The sequence below is a fragment of the Pezoporus occidentalis genome, unplaced genomic scaffold (genome assembly GCF_034315485.1).
Source record: "Pezoporus occidentalis ecotype Australia unplaced genomic scaffold, CSIRO_AGI_Poc_V1 ctg142, whole genome shotgun sequence".
Lineage (NCBI taxonomy): Eukaryota > Metazoa > Chordata > Aves > Psittaciformes > Psittacidae > Pezoporus > Pezoporus occidentalis.
Window position 1 is genome coordinate 625,333 of NW_026913230.1, and position 20,585 is coordinate 645,917.

At 56.3% G+C, this 20,585-nt stretch overlaps 2 protein-coding genes and 1 long non-coding RNA gene across 4 annotated transcripts; 2 read left to right on the forward strand and 1 right to left on the reverse strand.

Annotated features, from left to right (window-relative positions):
• Positions 1-563: 563 nt before the first annotated feature.
• On the forward strand, positions 564-8,687 carry LOC134159246 (cationic amino acid transporter 2-like). The gene is given in 15 exon segments (XM_062609985.1): positions 564-1,382; positions 2,532-2,721; positions 2,724-2,891; positions 2,968-3,123; positions 3,379-3,535; positions 3,770-3,906; positions 4,268-4,490; positions 4,960-5,096; positions 5,457-5,559; positions 5,633-5,775; positions 6,094-6,260; positions 6,829-6,937; positions 7,192-7,339; positions 7,758-7,845; positions 8,379-8,687. Coding segments are annotated over 15 exon segments (2,244 nt in total). The 5' UTR covers positions 564-1,373.
• Positions 8,437-16,506, reverse strand: CCDC69 (coiled-coil domain containing 69). 2 transcript variants are annotated; one of them, XM_062609898.1, is made up of 9 exons: positions 16,222-16,506; positions 11,751-11,820; positions 11,203-11,357; positions 10,868-10,943; positions 10,670-10,743; positions 10,365-10,466; positions 9,989-10,108; positions 9,698-9,795; positions 8,437-9,595 (listed from the first exon to the last, which is right to left on the reverse strand). In XM_062609898.1, exons 1-9 carry the CDS (start codon positions 16,267-16,269, stop codon positions 9,427-9,429), a joined length of 912 nt encoding a protein of 303 aa, XP_062465882.1. In that variant the 5' UTR covers positions 16,270-16,506; the 3' UTR covers positions 8,437-9,426. The 2 variants fall into 2 exon arrangements, with proteins under 2 accessions (XP_062465882.1, XP_062465883.1); XM_062609899.1 differs by having other exon boundaries at positions 9,698-9,791; positions 9,985-10,108; positions 16,222-16,505.
• Positions 16,488-19,722, forward strand: LOC134159202 (uncharacterized). The gene is made up of 2 exons (XR_009963074.1): positions 16,488-16,661; positions 19,431-19,722. It is a non-coding gene; the product is annotated as an uncharacterized LOC134159202 (long non-coding RNA).
• Positions 19,723-20,585: the final 863 nt, after the last annotated feature.

Sequence of the window (20,585 nt, forward strand, 5' to 3'; positions counted from 1 at the left end):
GTCATGGTGGGCTGAGCACCCTATCCCAGAGGTGCTAACACACTCACAGGGTTCACTGGGGATATGGGGCTGCCCCATACAGCCAAGATAGGGCAACCTAGTAGTTAAAGCATCCACTATGCTTTAGGTGCTCTAGAGCCACCTCTGCTCTGATCCTGCACAGCTGATGTCCTCTTCCTCTGCTCTTGCTCATTGAGAGCTGAGGGCTAGAGAATGTGCTGAACTACATCACAACCTAAGACTGTTCTGTCCCCAAATACTCAGCCTCAGTGCTACATACAATAAAATCCAAGTTTGATCCTACCCAAAGCACCAGCTTCCAGCCTCTCCTTAGAGCCCAGCCTTAGTTCTCTTCTCCTAAGTCACAGCCAGACTACACCATCGCATCCCATATATCCTCTCATTGCTAGGAGCAACACTATAGAAAGGTTCTGCTGGTGTCTGAGGGCTCTTATATTCCTTATTGGCCCTGATCAGCCTCACCTGAAGCCCCTACCCAATCAGTCCTGGGCCTCTATTTAAGCCCAGCCCTGGACCCACCCCTATGTGTACTTCCGTTTTACTGCTCAGCCTCTGCATGCTGCCCCTTAGGGAGGAGGTCCTGGGTTAGGAGTGTTTCTGGTATCTGTGGAAGAGCATCCAGGTTTTGCTGCTTCCATTGCAGTCATTTCTATTCCTAAGACAGGAGCTGTGGAATTTGGATGCTTAGATGGAGCAGATGCTTGGGCTAAGAGCTGCAGTCCTGTTCCTAGGACAAGTCTGGGTGGGTCAGTGATGGGTGGTGGTGCTGCCTGCTCTGCTGTGAGCTGCGTTTGGGTGATTGAGGGCTTCTTTATCTAATGCTGCAATGGGGCTGTGACAGGGGGTGAGCAGAATCTGGGTGTTAGTGTCCAAATAGTGGGGAAGTGCAGGGTCTGTGCTCCTCTGCCTTGCTGCAGTCAGTTCGTGGACCTGCTCATCTCTTCCTATGTTCCCTCTATGCCTGGGTACAGCTGCAGGTGCATGCACCCCTGCATCCTGGCTATGCTTTTGCTCCTCTCTGCTTCGATTGTGTCTAAAACCTGCTCCACAGATTGAGATGAGAGAATGGGGGCAGAGGGAGGTGGTTCTCCCTTCCACCTGCAGAGGCAGCTTTGCCATATCAGTTAAAACCCTCAGTGATGCCCCTGAGCCCATTAGCATTGCAGGCTCGTGGGGATGGTTTGGAAGGCGTTGTGGGAAACATATTTCTGCATAGATTCCCCATTGTGCAGCCTCGAGTGGTGGTCAGTGAGGGGAGGGCCAGGGCTCTCCCATAAGGGATTTAAAGGGAGTGTGACTGGGGCTGCCTGGTGCTCACCATCACCTCACAGTGGGAGCTGTTTGCCATAAGGATGGCTGGAGTAAGTAGTTTCTTTGCAGAATAAGGGGAAATCATCAGGGTGAGATACCCTGGGTGGGGCTGGTGGTGGGGAGTGGGTGCTGCAGGGGTGGGAAGGCAGCCTCAGTTGGCCTGTCCCTGGGCAGCAGCTCTTCAGTCCCTGGAGACACAGCAGTTGTCCTGTAGGTTGGGATTCCCTGTGCTACAAGGGCTTACAGCATCCCATCCTATGGGTCAGGGTGCTGGGTACTGCCCCAGAGTGGTCCATGTCCCTCCCCAGGCTCACAGCACAGACTGCACAGCCCTATGATCTCCAGTGCTGCTGGGATGTGCTGGTTTCCAGGGGGTCCCTGGCCATGGAGGTAGCAGATTACAGGATTTGCAGCACAGAATTTGCCTTGCTGCAGGGTAACTGGAGGTCCCGGCAGCACTGTGTGGATGCAGAGGCGTGCAGCCCCCTTTCTGCAGTGCTGGGAGCTCCTGGGGAAGGTTGAGCACGCAGATCCCAGGTGTGCTGTACCAACACATCACTTGTCTGATGCACTAATACTGCATGACTGGGTTTCTGCTGGGCTGACGTCTCCGTCAGTGACAAGTAAGCCACAGCATTGCTGTACAGGCTGATGGCCCAGGGAGACCAGTCCCTGTCTGAGCTGTGCCATTGACACAGTTATTGGTGCTGTGGGAGCATCTTCAGCTGAGCAGATGGGTCTTTCCTGCTGCACATCAAGGCCAACAGCTGCTTCAAGAGCAGCTCATCTTCCACCCCTCCTTCTCTGGCCCTGTTTCTGCATTTCAAATAGTGTTAGTGTTAAAACTGGGACAATGCTGGCTGTGTTCCTGCTTAGGGATGCTGCTGGAGCAATAGGACTTGTTGAGCTGGCAGGGGACAGGGAGGTGTCCTTGTCCCTTTGCACCATAGCACAAATCAGAGCCTAGTGAACCCTAATAATGCATTTATCCACTTCTTATTGTGATAAGAGTAACAGAGCCACTTTAGCCCAGTCTTGCTCCAAAATGGGCTCATTTTCTGTCAGACAGAAAACAGGCAGCAGCCAGGGAGTCTGGAAATCACTGTGTGAATGGTGGGAGCTGCAAGGAAAATGTTCGTGGTTTGAATCTTATACTGGGGCAGCATCCTCCTCACGCCTGCTGCTCTCCTGTCCCGCAGGTGCCGTGCTGGGGTTGGCTGCTCTCTGTTCTGAGGATGCTTTCCTGCAGGAAGCAGATCCCGGCTGCCTCAGAGCACTCCAGCCTTCGCTGCTGCCTCTCCACCATGGACCTTCTCGCTTTGGGAGTAGGCAGCACGCTGGGGGCTGGTGTCTACATCCTGGCTAAAACCAGCTCCGGCCCCAGCATCGTCTCTCTTTCCTGATCGCAGCCGTGGTGTCTGCTATGGCAGGGGTATGCTATGCTGAGTTTGGGGCCCGTGTGCCCCTGGCTGGCTCTGCCTATCTGTACAGCTACGTGACAGTGGGTGAGCTGTGGGCATTCATCACTGGGTGGAACCTGCTGCTGTCCTATGTCATTGGCATGAGGCCCCTTTGATCCCCCTACCTTTGCTGGCTGTCCTTCCCAGACCCCATGGAGCCATCATCTCTCCCCAGGTACTGCCAGTGTTGCCTGGGCCTGGAGTGCTACCTTTGACCAGCTCCTCGGCAAGAAGATGGGGAGGTTTTTGGGTGCTCATGCAGCCATGAGCTCTGTGGGGCTGGCAGAGCACCCGGATGCCTTTGCTGCTGGCCTGGTGGTGCTGCTGGCAGGTAGGGTGCAGCCCCCTGTGCCATCCTCCATCATGCAGGATGAGCTCCTCGCCCCATGTTCAGGATGGTGCTGATCCCTCTGAGGCTTTGCTATTTCCCTGAGCAAAGAATGGGGAATACAAGGGGGATCTGGGGAAATCTGTAGATCCTCCTGACTCTATCACTGTTCCCCTCTTTCCACCCTCTCCAGTAGTGTCTACCCTGGGCTTGGTGTCATCCAGGATGCTCAGCCACTTTTGCTCTTTTTGTCCCCAGGGCTTCCTTCCTTCGGAGTGAAGGAGTCCACCACAGTCAACAAAGTCTTCACAGCTCTCAACGTGCTTGTCCTGGTCTTTGTCACACTGAGTGGCTTCATCAAAGGTGACCTGAGCAACTGGAAGCTCAGGGAGGAGGACCTGCCATGGGCAGTTGGGTATGAGATCTGCTCTCCCTGTGCTGCTTACAGAGGGTGGTGGGGATGGACGGGTCATCCCCCTAATGCTTTATCCCAGGAAATCCCATTTTTCCTTGCCCTGTTGGCAATGAGTCAAAGAACCAACATCCTGCTGGGTTGATGCTGGAGGAGTGAGCGGGTTGAATGGGCTGTTCTGCCTGGTCCTCTCATTGCACTGACCCCTCTGCACTGCCTGCCTCTTCCTCCTCCCAGGAACCAGTCTGTGGCTGACAACACGACCAGTGCCTTTGGGGTGGGAGGCTTCATGCCCTATGGTTTCAGTGGGACCCTGGCTGGAGCCTCTGCCTGTTTCTATGCCTTTGTTGGGTTTGACTGCATCGCTACCACAGGTAAGTGAGGTGGGGAGAGGTGCTGGTGGGACCCTGCCCTGCAGGCTGGGGTCCATGGCAGTGATTCTCCCTGCAGAAGCTAGTGTAGGGATAGGAATGGGCACATTCCTGGCTCTGTTGCTCTTTCCTGTCCTCTGTGCTCAAAGGAGGATCTATAAGAGTCCATGTGGCATGACTGGGCTAATCCCAAAGCATGTCCCCATAATCCTGGAGCCCAGGAGCTCTATGTCCTTGAGAGAAGGCCTGTGTCCCTTCTTTCCTGGGGGGATACAGGATATGCTCTCCAGCCTGAGCTGGCTCTTAGCATGCCATGCACATTGAATGAGAATCTGTTTTTACAGCTGAGTTTGTCCTCCCCCAGGGGAAGAAGTGAGGAACCCGCAGAGATCCATCCCCATGGGCATCATCCTCTCCCTCCTCATCTGCTTCCTGGCGTACTTTGGGGTGTCCGCTGCCCTCACCCTGATGATGCCCTACTACCTCCTGGACACCATGAGCCTGCTCCCAGTGGCTTTTGAGTACATTGGTTGGAGCAGTGCAAAGCATGCTGTGGCTGTGGGGTCACTGTGTGCCCTGACAACCAGGTGAGGGGAGTCCTCTGATGGCAGCTCTGTGCCTCAGGGCAAGGTTCACTGGAGCTGTAACACATCCAGAAGCTATTCCCAGTCCCTTCGCACTGCCCTGCTTGGCCAAAATCCCTCAGCCCTTCCTCACAAGTCCCACTGCTCTCATTCTGGTCCCTCCTCACCACCAATATACCCCTTGCCATGCTGCTTTTAGCCCCAAAGGAAGTGGTTAGGTGTTTGGTGGCATTGTGGCTGCAGGAGCAGGCTGGTGTGTCTTGGTGGGCACAGGGCTCCCCATGACCTGTGGGCATCACTGCCCTGATACTGCTCCTCAAGTGATGGGGAGGCAGGTTATGGATTTGTCAGCGTGTTCTTGAGAAGGTCATGGCCACACAGATGAACCGGGGCTCCCTTTCCACACAAGAAGGAACAAAAGGCAGGATGGCATCTCCTAGATTCCTGCCCTCTTCTCCTCTCTTCTCTGCAGTCTCTTGGGCTCCATGTTCCCCATGCCATGGATCCTGTATGTGATGGCTCAAGATGGGCTCCTCTTCAAACCTCTGGCCAAAGTGAGTCGCCATCAGTGCCCAGTGGTGGCAACGCTGGTGTCTGGAGCAGTGGCAGGTGAGTGATTGCGTTACCCCTTACCCATGAGCAGGGCTTGGTGGATGTTCTCTTCCAGCAGGACAACACAGGCTCCCCCGAGCTTGCTGGTAGCTGTTGGAGCAATATCTCTATACACAGAGAGAGCTCTCCTCACTGTGGGTGAGGTTATTTGGCCTTGGATTCAGCCTCTCTGAGCTACCATGCAGGAGGTGGCAGGATGCTTTGCACCAGTGACCAAAGCATCACCAGCTCATCGAGGTGCTTGAGTTGCAGCGGGTGTTGGGGGATATGGGAGGGCAGAGGGCACAGATGAGATGGGCAGAGCAGCAGTGCTGACAGCCCTGCTGGGAGGCTGAAAAGGGCTTTGCATTCCCTCAGCGCTCCTGGCCCTCCTCTTTGACCTGAAAGCCCTGGTTGACATGATGTCCATCGGCACACTGCTGGCTTACTCTCTGGTGGCTGGCTGTGTACTGCTGCTCAGGTGAGTGCTGGGGACAGGGCTCACCCAGCCTCTGATGTTGGCTATACCTGGGACATCCAACATTGCTCCTCAGATATCGGCCTGGATCCAGCACTAAGGGCACTCCTGCAGGGAAGCTCCTGGCTGTGCAGCTCTGGTGGGACCATCTTGTCCATCCACCCTCGCATCCCACCCCCTGTTCCTCCTCTGCAGTGGCCTGGGCTCTGACAGCCATAGGTATGCCCAGGAGAGGCGGATGGGGTTTATGGGGAGGCAGCACGAGATAACCACAGGGCATTGCTGCTTGCTGTAAACCATCCCGCAGCAGGATCTGCCTGGCTCCCTCCTGCCCTCTCCTGACTGCAGCACAACTGCTGCCCCAATGGGACCTTTGTAAACCTACTCTCTCCTGGAGGGAAAAGCTAAACCCACCATGGCAGAGCTCCCAGCCCCGTCCCCTGGTTGTCCTTTGTCCGTCCCACCACGGCAGCATGGGTGAGGGATGGGATCAGCATGGGGAAGCGTTGTCCTCACACTGCTGTGGTCCCTCTGCAGCCACCCTGGTGTGTGCTGTGAGCTGGGTGAGCACCACGGGGCTGCAGTGCCTCTGTGCCGGGGGTGCCTGGTGCATCACTGCCCTGGCTCTGCCTCTCCTGGGGATCCTGGTGGCAGCTCTGCTCATCTGGAGGCAGCCTCAGAGCCCGGAGAGAGCATCCTTCATGGTGAGCACACAGCCTGGCTTCAGGGACTGTGCCCAGGGAGGGGGACCTGGGGGATGGAGAGCAGGGAAGTGCCACAGCCCCCTGGGGAAAGGGTGTCATTGCATGTGGGGTATGTGTTCTCTCTGCTTTGGGTCAGGCAGACCCTCACTACATCCACAATGTGCTGCATTGGTCTTGGGGTTTTGCATAGGGACCGTGCCTGGTTCTTCCCCATCATGTTCCACAGGCCAAAGGGGCACCTTCTGCAGCCCTGAGTCCACTGCCTGTTGCACAAATCAGAGCTGCTCCTCAGTAAAAGGATACCTGGTCTTGACACCCTGGGTTGGTTTTGCCAGTGTTTACTGCCTCCCCCCTGAAGTCCTGCAGTACCTCCTGTCCCATCAACCAAACCCTCCAGAACATCCCTCTCCAGCACAGGCTGTGGTCCCAGCTCAGATCTCTGAGCCTCACACCTTCCTCTCACCTCTTGGCAGCTACCTAAAGCTGCAAAGAACTGAACTTGCCCTTGGAACCTCTGGTCCATCTGGGTGAAGTCATGACCCCATTCCCTTGTGCTTGGTCCCTTCAGGTCCCCTGCCTACCCTTCCTGCCCCTTCTCAGCATCACCATCAACAGCATCCTTATGGCCCGGCTCAGTGTGGGTGCCTGGCTGTGGTACCTGCTCTGGATGGCCATTGGTAAGCCTGGATGCCCTCCACATCCCAGAGCTGGTAGCAGCCTCTTTTGGTGAAGCCTTGGTTTGAGAGCCAGTGGCACTAATGCTGCCTAATGTACAGTGGTGGAGGGAGGATGGAGATGCTGAACTTTGACATCAAAGGGTGGTGGGAACACTCGGCCCTCTGATATGGGGCCCAAAGGGAAGGGGTGATTACACTGTGTTTGGGAGGGGAGGGAAGAGAGAGTCTCCCCACCCTGTTCTGCCCATTCCCAGGCTTCCTTATTTACTTTGGCTATGGGATCTGGCACAGCGCTGCGAGCCACCAGCCTGAAGGGGCAGCTCCCTGGGAGGCAATGGGAAGCACAGCCAGGGAAGTGACCTTGGAGCCCTCCGGGACTGTGCAGTGCCCGTCTGCTCCAGGGCAATAAGAGGGGAGAGCTGGTCCCAGAGTGCCCGGCTCCCTCCACCCTGTGCCCGGGGGGAAGAGAGATCCTTTGGGCTCAAGGTCGCATCCTGCAGAGCCTGGTGAACGTCCCTGGGCACCCTGAATCCTCGTGGCGAGCCCGCCGCTGAAGGTGGTTTGCAGAGGATAAAGCAAACAAGCCTTTGCTGCTGTTACTGTGTTGTGGGTTGACTTTTTGTGCCTTTGGAACTTCTCCCTTCAGCCTCCCAGTTGCCCTCTGCCCCTTGCACACCCTGACCCCTCAGCTGCTCACAGCAAAGCAGGAGGCTTCTAAGTGCTGCCCTGATCTGCCTGTCTCTCCATGAATGCCAAGGGTCAGCTTTTTCCCTTATGGTGGGCAAGTCCCTTTCTGGGCTCATTTATTCCTCCTCCTCAGTTCCCAGCACTCCCCTTTCCCAGAGCCAGGCACATTCCTCCAGGTCCCACGCAGCATCTGCCTTGGGGGCACTGGGACGTGGTACCAGGTGCCCAGAGCAGGGTGCCAGACCCACCAGCCTCGTCTCCCTTTGCCAAGAGATCCTGCCCCCTTCAATCACAGCTAGGCTGGGTTTGCTGCTGTGTTTCCCTTGCTTTGATGCTACAGCACCTGCTGCATCCCTGAGGATGCTGTGCAAAGATGGAGCCATCCATCCCCATAGCCATGGGGGTGTCGGGGGCAGTGGGTGCCCTGGGGGGGGACATGACTCTGACACAGCAGGCACCCTCATTTCCTACTGTTGATGGTTAGGGTAAGAGCCAGACCCCACATCCCTGCTGCCTTTCTGGCTGCCTTGTTCAGCTGCTGTTTTCCTGGTATGGATCAGCACAAAGGACGGAAGCAGCAGTTGCTGGGCCCTGCCAGCTTGGCAGGAATGGGAGGGTTGGGGTCTGCTCTGTGCAGGAGCCCATTGACATGAATGAAATGAGGGAAGGAGCAGGAAAAGGGGGACCAACAGTAGAGGCTTCCTTGTTGTGGTTTTGTGGCGCCTGCTCCCACCCCTCCCCACGTTCCCCTTAGCCCTGCCGCGAGCTGCTCCTGCACCATCCCCAAACCCACCGACATGGGATTCTGAGGCTGCTGCTTCTTACAGACTTGTAATTGTTACAGCCAGTGGCACATTGGCCTGGTGCGTGTCCACACACACAAACACCCCAGGGCTCAGCAGCCCTGGGGAGGGGACAGGCCAGTGGCAGCCCCCAGAGCAGTGACCATCTCACCGTGCTCATGCACCCAGTGGAAAGTGCTTGTGTGCATCCAGCCCTGCTGGCAGCATTTTCCCCAATGGGGATGTGCTGGCTTGGAGCAGGGGGGGATGTGACCCGCTGAAGCCTGCTCCTCCTTGGGAGGATGCTCTGCTCCCCAGATGTGCACCTCTGGGCATGCAGCCTCTGCCCAGCTTTGGGGGAAAGGATGGCACTGGTGGTGCTGCTGATGTGTAGTGGGGACAGGAGGGCTTGGTGTCTGTGTGGCAGTGAGTTGGGGAAGGCCTGGGATGGAGGAGTGATCCCTGGGAGCTGTTTGCTGGAGTTGGAGGAGGTGATGGGGAGGGGAGGAAAGTATGGTCTATAGCAGGGGCAGTGCTGGAGGTGGCAGATGTACCCAGCTGCACCCATTCTGTGGCTCAGATCTGGGCTTGGCCACCTCCTTTCCCAGGAGTGAGGTACCTTACCACCACCATATCCCAGTGCTCTCCTCAGCTTCCCTGTGCTCATCCCCATCCCAGTGACCGCCTCATCTTCCTCCTCATGCCCCCAAGCAGCACTGATGCTGACCATGCTCAGAGGCAAGCGCTGGGTTGGATCCAGCCCAATCTGTGTGTGCTGGCTGACCCCTTTTACCCCTAGAAAGCCTCCCACCAGAGGAAGGGGTGCAGGGATGGTGCAGTGGGGTTGCCAGGGTGCCTCGAATGGGCTGGGGAAAGGCAGGCGCAAGCGTCCTGTGAAATGCTCCATTGCCCTTGGTTGGATGGGGCCAGCCCGGGGGCCTGCCCCGGCAGTGGGGCACTTGTGAGAGCAGCCCTGGGCTCTGGCACCCAGAAGGAAGCCCTGACACCCCCGGCACTGTGCTACGTGGCGATGAGGGGCACCTCGCCGGCAGCGATGGGGAACGGGGAGCCGTCCCCTCCGTTGAGCACGCGGTACAGCAGCTCCTCCTTCTCGCGGTGCGCCTGCTCCCGTAGCTGTGCCTCCTTCTCCAGTGCTCCACGAGCAGCCAGGAGCTCCTCCGAGAGCTGCCTGTGGGGAAACAGCATCTGTGAATGGCACTGTGGGCTCTGATGTATTCCCGATGTATTCCTTGTCCCCGGTGCCACCGGGGTGCATGGAACTAGCACTTACCTTGCCATGACCAAGTGATTCTGGGTGCGAACTTGCAGGTCCTCATTCTCCTGCTGCAGAGTCTTCACCTTCTCCTCCAGCAGAAGGTTCTTCTCTGCCTGGAAGTGGGCATGAGGATGAGGAGGGAGGCAGAAAGTGATGGCATTGCAGCCGCATCCCCTCCCTGCTCAAAGAGAGGAACCAGGCTCCATCCACCTCCTCTTTAGCTGCACCTTCTGGATAGGATTCAGGTGGAAAGAGAAGATGGAAAGAGCAAAGTCCACTTGTGACCCCCCCTTCCTTTCAACCCACCACGGTCTCCAGGTTCAGCAGCTTCTTGTCCAGCCCATGGATGTGCTCATTCTTCATCTCGATGACAAAGTGCAGGCTCTCCAGCTCCTGCTCCCAGAAGGGGCTGGGGCTCCCGTGTTCCTACAGAACACAGGGCATGGGCAGCTATAGGGTGGGCACTGGGGTATCTGCCATGGTTCATCCCACACACATGACTCCATGTTTCACCCATCACTTGTGTTCAAGAGACCCCAACAGCCCACGCACCTCCCAGGGATGGGGCTTTTCTCCCCACTTCAGCTGCCCTGTGCCACCCCCCCCCAGCTCAGGGTCCATCCAAGAAGCTTTGGACCAGCACCCCAGAGGCAGGTCCCCTCCCTGCCAGCCCTCTCTGCACCTCAATGTGCTTCTTGTAGTCTGTGCTCATAAGGAACTCCTCCACCCGCTTCATCCTGTCCTGGAAGGACTTCAGCTGGGAATTCAGTGCCTGGATCGTCTCCTAGGGCAGCCAGGGAAGAATCAGGGTGGGAGACATCTGTGATTCCTTCCTGAGCAGAGCTGGGCTGTGGCACCCCCATAGTCCCAGGGCTGGAGAAGTCTGCATGGTCCCCAGGACCAAGGTGACCACTGAGGAGCTTGGGGCACCATGGCAGAGCCAGCAGACAGTCCTCAAGCCCTCCCCAGGGACTTCCCCTCAGGTACCTGTAAGGCTGCCTGGGACCTGTGGTGGGATTCTGCCAGCAGCAGCTTCTCCTGCTCATGTGCTCTCTGGAGCTCTGCAGGGCGAACATGAACCAAGTGTCACTGGTGTGGGGACACCAGGGCAAGGAGCCCCAAGGAGCTGTGGAGCTGGGGGGGGAACCACAGTACTGGGGTGAGCCCTGCTGTCCCAGCACGCACCTTGCAGGGTCTCCGTGTGCTCTCTCCTCAAGGCATCAAACTGCTCCTTCAGCTCCAGGTCTTTTCCCTTTTCCACCTGGGAAGCAGGGAGATGACAAACCCCACCTGTATGACCTGATGTGAAGGATGCTGTGGCCCTCCCAGCCGCCTGTGCCTCATTGCTAGACCAGCACCATTCCAGGCCTCCTAACTCCTTCCTATCCCCTTCCTTCTCCACAAAACAGGAGAGCTCAACCCAACACATTCCTGGTCCATGACTGATGCCTGGAAAGTCCTGGCTGGCCACATGCTCCCTGCTCAGCTGCCGTCCCCAGCAGCACCCACGTTTGACTGACCTGGATGTCACCATCCTGGGTGATTCCCTTGGTGTCTTCCCATCTGGCAGCCTGCAGCCGCTCCTCCTCATCCTCCTCCTGACCTTGGAGGAGTCTTGTACTCTCTGGCACTGCTGCCTTCTCCTTCCCATCCTCAGGCAAGAGGGTGGCATTGGCTGCAATGCAAATGTGGCTGGAACGGCACCGGCTGCATCCTGCTAAGTGGGCTGCCTCAATGTCCTGGCCTGGGTTCAGCTCCTGTCCTCTTCCCACTGGACAAATACCTGCCCCCCATCTCACTGGTGAAAACTAGCACTAATTGGGATGATGTTGACAGGTTCAGAGAGGACACAGCTCATTAGGTGACAATCTGGCTGGCTGAGAGGATGGGATGCCTCATCTCTGGGATGCCATCGTATCTGCCCACTTGCACCAGTGCCACGTAGAGGCTGCAGCCACCATCCCCATCCTCCCCAGTGCAGCCTGGCCACCCTGTGGTCCATCCTAATGCTTCATTAATATCACAATATGAAAGCACAGCAGGGGGAAGAAGGCACACATCTTCTCACCGTGCTCTGTCTTCACGGCCGTGAGCTCCTGGGATGCTGGTCCCCTCTGCTGCTGGGCTTTTAGCTGTCTCTAAGAGAGAGAAGGGGCTGGAGCAAGAGGAACAAAGCAGGGCACAGGACACCCTGCAGCAGGCACCTTGTGTTGGGCATGCTTAAGCCCTCCTAAAACACGGGTGCTCAAGCAGCAGTGGTCCCTCCCTGCCCTCTGACAGCCCCCAGAATCCATGGATGCCTGGCAGGCAGCCCCAAGCTGTTTCCCTTCATCCCAGATGCTTTCCAATCCAGCATAGCCAGCCACTGGCTGGAAAACCCAAAGGATGCTCACAACCCCCCTGACATGGTGCTGATGCAAAATAGGGTCCAGCAGCAAAACATTTGGTGGGGAAGAGCAGGCAGCACTTGGCCTGGCTGTGACTGTGGTACTTCCTTGCCACCTTCCTCCTGCCCTAACCCTGCTGCCTTGGGATGCTCAGGGTCAGCCTGGTCCCTGGCATCCCAAACAAGCCGATGCTTTACACAGCCGGGCTTTGGCTCAGGAGTGAGACACTAAAACACCATAAACCAGAGGCACTGCGGGCCCTGTGCAGGGCTGGCAGCGGCACAGGCAATGACCTCAGGAGCACAGGAATGTGCTGCTCGGCCCCGCGGGCTCCCGCACGCTCCCACTGCTGCCGGGGGCTGATAGAACCCAGAGCCGGGAGCTGCCTTCAGCAGCGCAGCTCTGTGGGATGCCTTCCAGCCCTGCACGGGCTTAATTTAGTCACTTGGAGGGGAGGAGGAGAAGAAGAAAAGAGACGTGGATGTATTTTTATGTGTTACTGGAAGACAGAAGCAAATCTCGCCTGCTCTTGCAGCTCAGCCTCCCCAGTGCAGGGTAGATCTTGCCCCTGATGCCACCCCTTGGGTCGTGCTTCTAGGTCGGGGTGCGAATGCATTGTGGACACAGAACACACCTGCAGACATGATGCTGCTCTCCAGCACCCAACAAAGCAGCCTCTAAGAACACCGGTCCCTAACAAAACCAGCCCTGGAGCCTTCAGGAGCTTGGATCAATACAGATCAGATTGGGAGCCTGGTCTGGGAAAACAGCGGGGCAAAGCAAACAGGTCCCTGCCTCTGCCTCCCCTGCAGCTCCCCTCCTGAAGCCGGAGGGAAGCGCAGTTGCCAGAGAGGGTCAGGAAGACTCCGAGCCTCTGGGAAGCCACAGCTTTATCTTCCCTTCTATGGCGTGAGCGCTGCGGTGTTGAACACAGCCCAGGCAGTGGGATAAGGAGGCACCAGATGGTCGGGATTCATAGGGCTTGTTCTCACTCCCGACACAACTTGCCCTGCAAACATGGGTCACCCCAGGATGCTGCTGAGCTGCAGGGTCCCCATCCTCCTCCCTCACCCGTCTCATGCTAATGTGCACGCTCCTGCTATTTAATGTACCCCGTGTCCCATGCTGGGTTTTAGGGTCTGGAGAGTGTGGATGGGGCAGTCGTGGCTCTGCAAGCCTGGGAGCATCACAGCAGCCTCAAACACCTCACAGTTTTTACTGATAGAAAGCACAAGCTGTGCCAGGGGACTGTCCATGGGGTGGACATGGAGACACCCTTCCTACCTCTAGGAGCTACTGCAGTAGTGTCCTGAGCTAATTTCACTCCTGAGCACTCAATTGTCCTTCGGGATGAGAGCTCCAAAGCCAGGTGAAAAGCAAAATATGACTGTAACCTGAAATACAGCAGCACCTTCCACTGCCACCTCCAGAGCAGCACATGGCACCCACACCTCTGGTGTCACCCGTGCATTGTGGAGAGCTGGAAGCCAGTCCCAGTATCCACTATGAAAGGAGCAGGTTGGGAGTTGCTCCATCTGGAATGGCTTTGGCCCAGGGAAGAAGCAGTCTGGAACATCCCTCAGGTGCAGGGCACCGGCAGCACTGCTTATGCTGTAAAGTCTCAGCATGGAAACCTCTGGCTTTGGCTTTGGAGAGGCTCATGAAAAGAAATACCTTCCAGCTATAAAAAAAAGTGCCCACATTCTTAGAACTAAACATTTCTAATGGTGTGGAGCAGAGCTGTTTATGGGTGGATTAACTGGGATTTCCAGCGCACCTGAGGCATCCCAAAAGATGCCAGTGGTGGGGAGGACCCGCACAGAGGCAGCTGCAGCCTCTGCTTCAGCTTTCAGCATGAGGTGGGGTTTTGCACTGTATTTTTCTTCCTCCTTTCCTGTTTTACAAGTGTGTTAAGCAATGAAACCCTGCAACAACAAACGAAATCACACAGAGGCAGGAAATGAGCATTTAAATCCCAACTCTGCTCCTGGGCTCCAGGTTCTGCTTTGTGGCCCTGGAGAAGGGGGCCAGGATTTTGCCTGTGACCCTATAGAACCTCCCCAGGACCTGCAGCAGATGCTCAGTTCTGTCACAGCAACGCTGGCTCAGGTCTGTGGGACCTGCCTTTGACTCTGCTGCTGTTTTTCCTCTATTGAGGTTGTGTTACGAGATGACCATCACCTCTCGTACAGTCAGATCTGTGCCGCAGACCGTATACAAAGCCTTCATGCCATTGACAGCCCTGAGTTTTGCATCCTGACCTTTCCCTGGCTCCTGCTGCTACATATAGTTCCTATATCTCCAAAATAAATTCACCCCAGCACTGGAAGGCGGCCAAAGCTCAGCCCCGATCCTTTGGGAAGGAGTCTCAGCCTCTCTCACGCTGGGAGCACGACTGAAGGGCAAGTGGTGGTGCTGGGTGGCCAAGTGTGGATAGAGATGGAGGAAAGGGGACCTGCAGGGACAGTGCCTGCAGCTTGGAGCCGGGCTTTGTCTGTGGCATCTTCTCCTGTGCATCCTTATCGCCCTGCAGACCAGTGATGGGAAGAATGAGGCTGCCAAGCCTCCTCCCCCAGGGCACGCAGCAGTGCCTGGTATGAAATCCACCACCAGATCCAGCTCAGCATGGGCTCCCCAAGGTCACCTCCAATATGGGACTGGCCCCAAAGCCTCTGCAGCCCCCAGCCCAATGATGTCTTTTCCTAGTTGTGCTCATTATCCATGGTGCAAACTGGACTGCCCATGGCAGGGTTTTGGAACTGGATGGTCTTAAGGTCCTTTCCAACCCAAATCATTCTATGATTCTATGCCCACCCGGGTCTGCCTGGGTTTGACAGCTCCCCCATCCCCAAACAGCCCCATGGGACCACCTCTGCAAGTCCACCCATCAGCAGTGGGAGGATGAAAGTCTCCCACCTGCCTTTTGGTACCCAGGATGTGAGGACGTGTGCAGGAGCAGCCCGATGCCTGCCCTCACCCCTTGCTGCCATAAAGGAGATTTTCAGCGCTGCTTTCAGGATTAACTTGTGACTTAGTCACAGCATCAGGGCTGTTTTATGGGGCACAAACTGCAGTGAGCAGTGCCTCAAGGCACAGCACAGGAGCTGGGGAGCCTGCGAGGGCAGGAAGGGAGGTGTCTGCGGGCAAGTGACTGACTTCAATTTCCTCCTTTCAGTTCTCAGCACCTGCAGCTTCGGGGCTGCTGTTTTCTGCCTGCACCGTGCCCCTTCTCACAGTCACAAACCAGCCCACAAGTGTCTGATCCCATGACAGAGAGAACAGTGTTTGGGGTTTGTTTTTAATTTCTATGCTATGGAGAAGCAGCCAAGGCTGCAAGTGCTGTAAATAAAGGCACTTGCTGGCTGCGGGGCTGTGCAAGCTCCACTCCTGCTCCCCCACACATCCCAGCAGTGGGTTGTGCTTTAGACACATGGTCCCGGGCAGCCGAGCTCTTGCAGCTGCCTCTGCAAAGGGCTGTCCATGTAGGGGGGAACACCAGCACTATGGGGCCTTTCCAGCTTTCCTCCTGCCCCTGCCACCCTCCAGCCGCCACTGACACCAGTTACACACAGCACAACCTCTCAAATACCTCCCAAGGCACATGGCAAAGTGAGAATGCGTCAAAAAAGTGCAATAATAAGCAGCGGATAATTTCTAGACCTTAAACCACAAGAGGTTTTCAGTGCAGAGCAATGCACTGATATCTGCTGGGGACTCAGCATCCCCCTGAAGAAGTGTTGCCTTCAGCACAAAGGGGGACCCAGCATGAGAGGGGGGACAACTTTTGGGGCAAGGGAGGATGCTGTGGGAGAGTGGCAGAGGATGGGAGAACCCATCCCTCTCCTATATGGGACCAGCATTTCCAACAGGCACTGTCACCCCAGTTTAGCGCGGGTGATGTGGGGCGTACAGCCCAGAGGGGTGCAGCACAGGTGGCTGCAACTCCCACTGTACCCGGTGGGATACTCACAGCCCGTTATAACCGAGCCACACACCCACACCCCCCCGCACACCTCCCACCCGCAGCAGTGCGAGCGGGGCTGCACGCACCCCCCATCCCCACGCGAACCCCAGCTCCACGCAAAGCCCCGACCCCTCGCACGCCCCCACCCTAGGCAAAGCCCACCCCAAGCCCAGCCCCGCAGCCGCTACCTGGCCGCCGACGGGGCAGCAGCGCAGGGCGCTGCCGGTGCAGCCCATGGGGCTCAGCCGCGGGGCGCGGAGCGCAGCATCCCCGGGAGAGCGGATTCCGCTGCCCGGCGGGACCGGACGGGACGGGACGGGACGAGCCGCCCCAGCTGGCAGGCAGGAAAAAAAAATACAGAATAAATAAATAATTAATAATAATAAAAAAGTCTCCGCAGCTGCTCGCAGGCAGCGCCGGGAGAGGGTGCTCTGCACCCCCGAGCCAAGGGCAGGGCCCCCGGAGGCAGCCCGCCCGCCCCCGGGGCTGGCCGCGGGCATCCGGCGGGGTGCTCCGGTTCTCCGAGCCCTCCAATCCTCGGGGTGCTTCGTTCCAAGGTGGAAGGATCCCCCGTCCTGCGGGTTGGTGTGTCCATGGGGTCACCTGCACTGAGGATGCTCCGTTTGGCGTAAGGGAAAAGGACAGCAGGACCTTGCGCTGGGGCTGGGGTTCAGCTGGAGCAGGGCGGCCTCATGGTGCTTCCTTGGTGAACCCACACCAGCCACGTGGGAGAGCGGCAAAGGTAGGGTCCATCCTGGCTTTTGCCATCACCCCATGAGGTTTCAGCTTGTCCTGGGGTGGTTGTGTACAAGTGGTGGCTTTGGGGTGCTTTATTCTGGGAGCAGATCTGCTATGGGGGTAGCTGTGCTGGCTGGAGGGGGCTTTCACTGTGGTCCATACTGCCTGGGGGACTGCATCCTGCCTAACCCCCTCTTGAGCATCCCAAACACATACTGCGCCTGGAGCCAGGGTGCCCTTTTCCAGGAGGAAACCTTGCACTTTGGAAATGCGTCCTGGAGAGGTAGGAAAACACATGGGTTTGAAAGTGTCCTGTCTAGAACTTAACAGGAGGAAAGGCAGGCTCCTCCAAATGTTTTGGTTCTGGGGATATTCTTTAAATACAGTGAAAGAACAGACATTTCTAAACGAACACACATCCTGACCTGAAATAAAGACTGCTGCCACCCAGCACTGCTGAAACAGGAGTGTTTCACCCCGGTCACGAGGCTGTGCCCATATGGAAACACTGCCAGTTTTTGTCAACAAGTTTCTATTCTGACATTTTCCACGTATCCCCTGGGATTAGTCCAAGCAGCCTGCGGGCCCAGGGGCTGCCAGCACGGCTGGTGCTTCACCGCTGCTCCTCCTGCCCACACAGCAAGGGAGAGGAGGTGTGCGACATCCCCATCACGTGTGATGTGGAGGTGTTCTTTCTGCCCTGGTAACCCTGGGACTGGAGTGGGTAAGTTGTGAAACATCACTTGGGATGTCTCACCCTTAGGATAGGAGGGTGGGGAAGGTGAGGGGCAGGCCCCAAGCCTCCTGGGGACTGGTGGGACCAGTTGGCTTCATGCTCTTGGGTAGGTGCTGCTTAACCTGGGTGAAGTTTGGTGAGTCACAGCAGCTTCCTGGCATCGGCTCCCCCTCCTCAGAAACCACCACAAGTGTCTCTGTTCTTATCTCTCCCAGCACTTCATACATGGGGCAAGTCTCCTTCCCTGCCTGAGTGTACTTATTTGGGCTGAGTAGACGGTTTGTGGGATAAAAAGCTCAGCAAGGTGCTGGTCTCCACCTCTTCATGGGTAATGAAAAATCCTGGTCCAGACTTGGGAGCTGAAGGCGTGCAGGGGCAGGCACAAAGCACATGCGTATTCCAGGCTGAATTTGCATCGCTGGGGCCACGGCTGCGAACAGAAGCAACTGTGTGGGCAGCTGAGGAGGAGCCTGCCCAGCTGCCATCACATCCTGCTGGTGCACCAAGGCGCAGCAGCTTGCACTTGTGCGCGTGGTCATTTCTGGTTCTAACTGTGGGGCACCAATGGGGTGCACTGGAATGCGCAAGGCAGGGCTCTGGGTAGGGTTTCTCTTGCTAATGGTGGAGAAAAAGCAGTGGGTTTGGTCACATTAGGCTGAGGCATGAAGCCAGCAAGGCAGAGATGGAGCTTGGGGATGTGGAGTGAGCACACCCTCATCCCTAAGTGCCACATACCCTGTGCTGCTGCTGCAGGCTCTGTTTTGCTGTGCTCACCATGGCAGCTCCAACCCTACATTTATATAAATCACTAACTTTTGGAGAAGAGGCCACACCAAATGACATTACATGCTTCCTTCAGCCCACAGGAGCATCTGTGTGGCTGCCTGCCTGAGGCCATGCCTGTGCTGCCCCAAAACTCCCTTATTTTAGCTTGATTTTAGCAATTCCTCAGTTTCTCCCATCTTTTCTATGCAGGCTGCATGGGATGTGTCCTTGCTGCTGAGATCTCCCACCTCAGCCCTGCTTCATCTTCTTCTGCCCCAATACACTGATAACTTGCACCAGGGCAGCACTTAAACAGCCAGAAACTTTTGTGTCCAGCTGCTTTGGAGCAGAGCAGGGGCTTTACAGGGCATTGAAGGGGTGGGATTCATAGCTTCAACAACTCATCCCCTTCTCCCTAACCAGTAGAGCCTGGAGATCTGGGGAGCGCCTGGGGCTGAGGAGTCTTGCAGAGGGCTGGAGGTGATGGGACCATGACAGCGAGGGGATTTCTCCCCATTCAAAGACAAGGAAGCAGAAGCAGCTTGTGGCAGCCCCACCTGGGGCAGCTTTGTCTTGTTCTGAAGTTTGCCCTGGTGTCTTTGTTGGTGTTATCACCATCTCTCTCAAGGAGAGACAGCTGGCTGGAGCCATCTCAAGGGCTTTGTCTGGAGAAGGGAGCTTAGGAGCGTTTATCTCACGCTCAGCTGAATTGCCGTAAATGGGATAACAGCTGGCCAAGCCTGGAGTTAATTTGTACCAATGGTCATTTAAAGTGTTTGCCAAAGCTCATGGATAAGAGAAGTATTTATGCAAGCTGTTAAAGCGTCTCCTTTCTCTCTCCAGTTCCAGCTGGTAAGGACTGGGTGGGATAGGGTGGGTACAAGGCAGTGCTGGTGCCAGCACATGGGATATCCAAGTGGGACCCTGCTTGGTCTCTGTGGTCCCATGAGCGCAATGGGACCATTCATTTTAAATTTTGTTTCTTTTATTATTTAACCCAAACTGGGGGAAAAAAAAGGGGAGAAGATTTTGCTGGGAGGTTTTCAGGTGATACTCTGGCTGGTGGTGATGCGGAGCTAAGGCAGAAAGAGAAGGTGGTCTGTGGTTGTATCCTTCACCCCGCTCATTGTTTGCAATCTGTTTGCTTTTGTCAAATAGAACTCACAAAGTCATCAACTCATCTGTGCTTGCTGCTTCCCTTCAATGCAAATGGAAGATGTTGAGCCAGATCTGCTGAGACCTCATGGCTGGGGCTTTGTATGCAAGAGACAGCTCAGAGAACTATTTGAACTGCAGAGGATCTTGCATGTGTTGGAAAAAGAGACATCACAGACTCTTCTGGTGGGGACCTAGGTCACGCATGCTTCTGCCTTGAGGTAGAGCAGCCATTTCAAGTCATTCCTGTGCCTGCCTGTGTTTTTCCAGGCACTAAGGTGTGGGTTAACCTGTCTTTACAGTCCTTTATTCTCCTTTTTCCCACCACAGCAAAATGGAGGGGGGAAGGATGGGAATGTGGGAGTGAAACCTTCACCCACACTGGTTGTGAGAAGAAGGAAAGCATGTGATGCTGGGGGCTGAAGGCAAGGGGCTCTTCTCCCCTTCTGCCTCCAAACATGATGCTCTGGCCATGCCCATGCCTCTCCCCTATCCCCGTCCCTGTCCCTGTCCCCCGGCTGCTCTGGGGCCTCAAAGTGAAAACTAATCCCAAGGAATAACTTTCAGCCCTGCTCCCGGATGGGAGGATCCAGGCTATTTATTCCTCACCCTTAAGCCTCCGCAGTGGATCAGCGGCACAGTTGTTGCTGCTGGTGCAGGGTGGGCAGCAGCATCCGTCACGGTCCCTGCCTGCTCCCTGCCCTGCCTGCACGCTCCCAGCCGGCCTTGCTGCTAAATAAGGATGAAAGGCTAAAAATAGCGCTGGCTTGGACAAGCCAGGCAACCCTTCCCAAGGCTGGGAATGATATGGGGAGGCCAGCCAGTGTCAGTGTGCGAGGGGGAGCAGAGCTGTCTGTGGGAAGGGTCCCACAGATGGGTTCTAATCGTGATGTGGTGGAGGTGGTGGGAGGTCTGAGACCTTCCACACTCATGTCCTGTATGCTCAGTGCCCATTCCAGCTTTCCACAGGGAAAAAAACGCATCTGTTCACCAGAATATGTGGGAAAAGCCACCCTCCTGTGCTGTCTGTGGTGGCGGGGTACCCGTGGGGCCATTCCAGCATGATGGGGGGGGTTGGGGCAGCTCTGGCTTGAAAATGAGCACTGAAGGGGGAAGGTGGAAGAGAAGAGTATAAAATCTGAGATTTTGGATGAATGG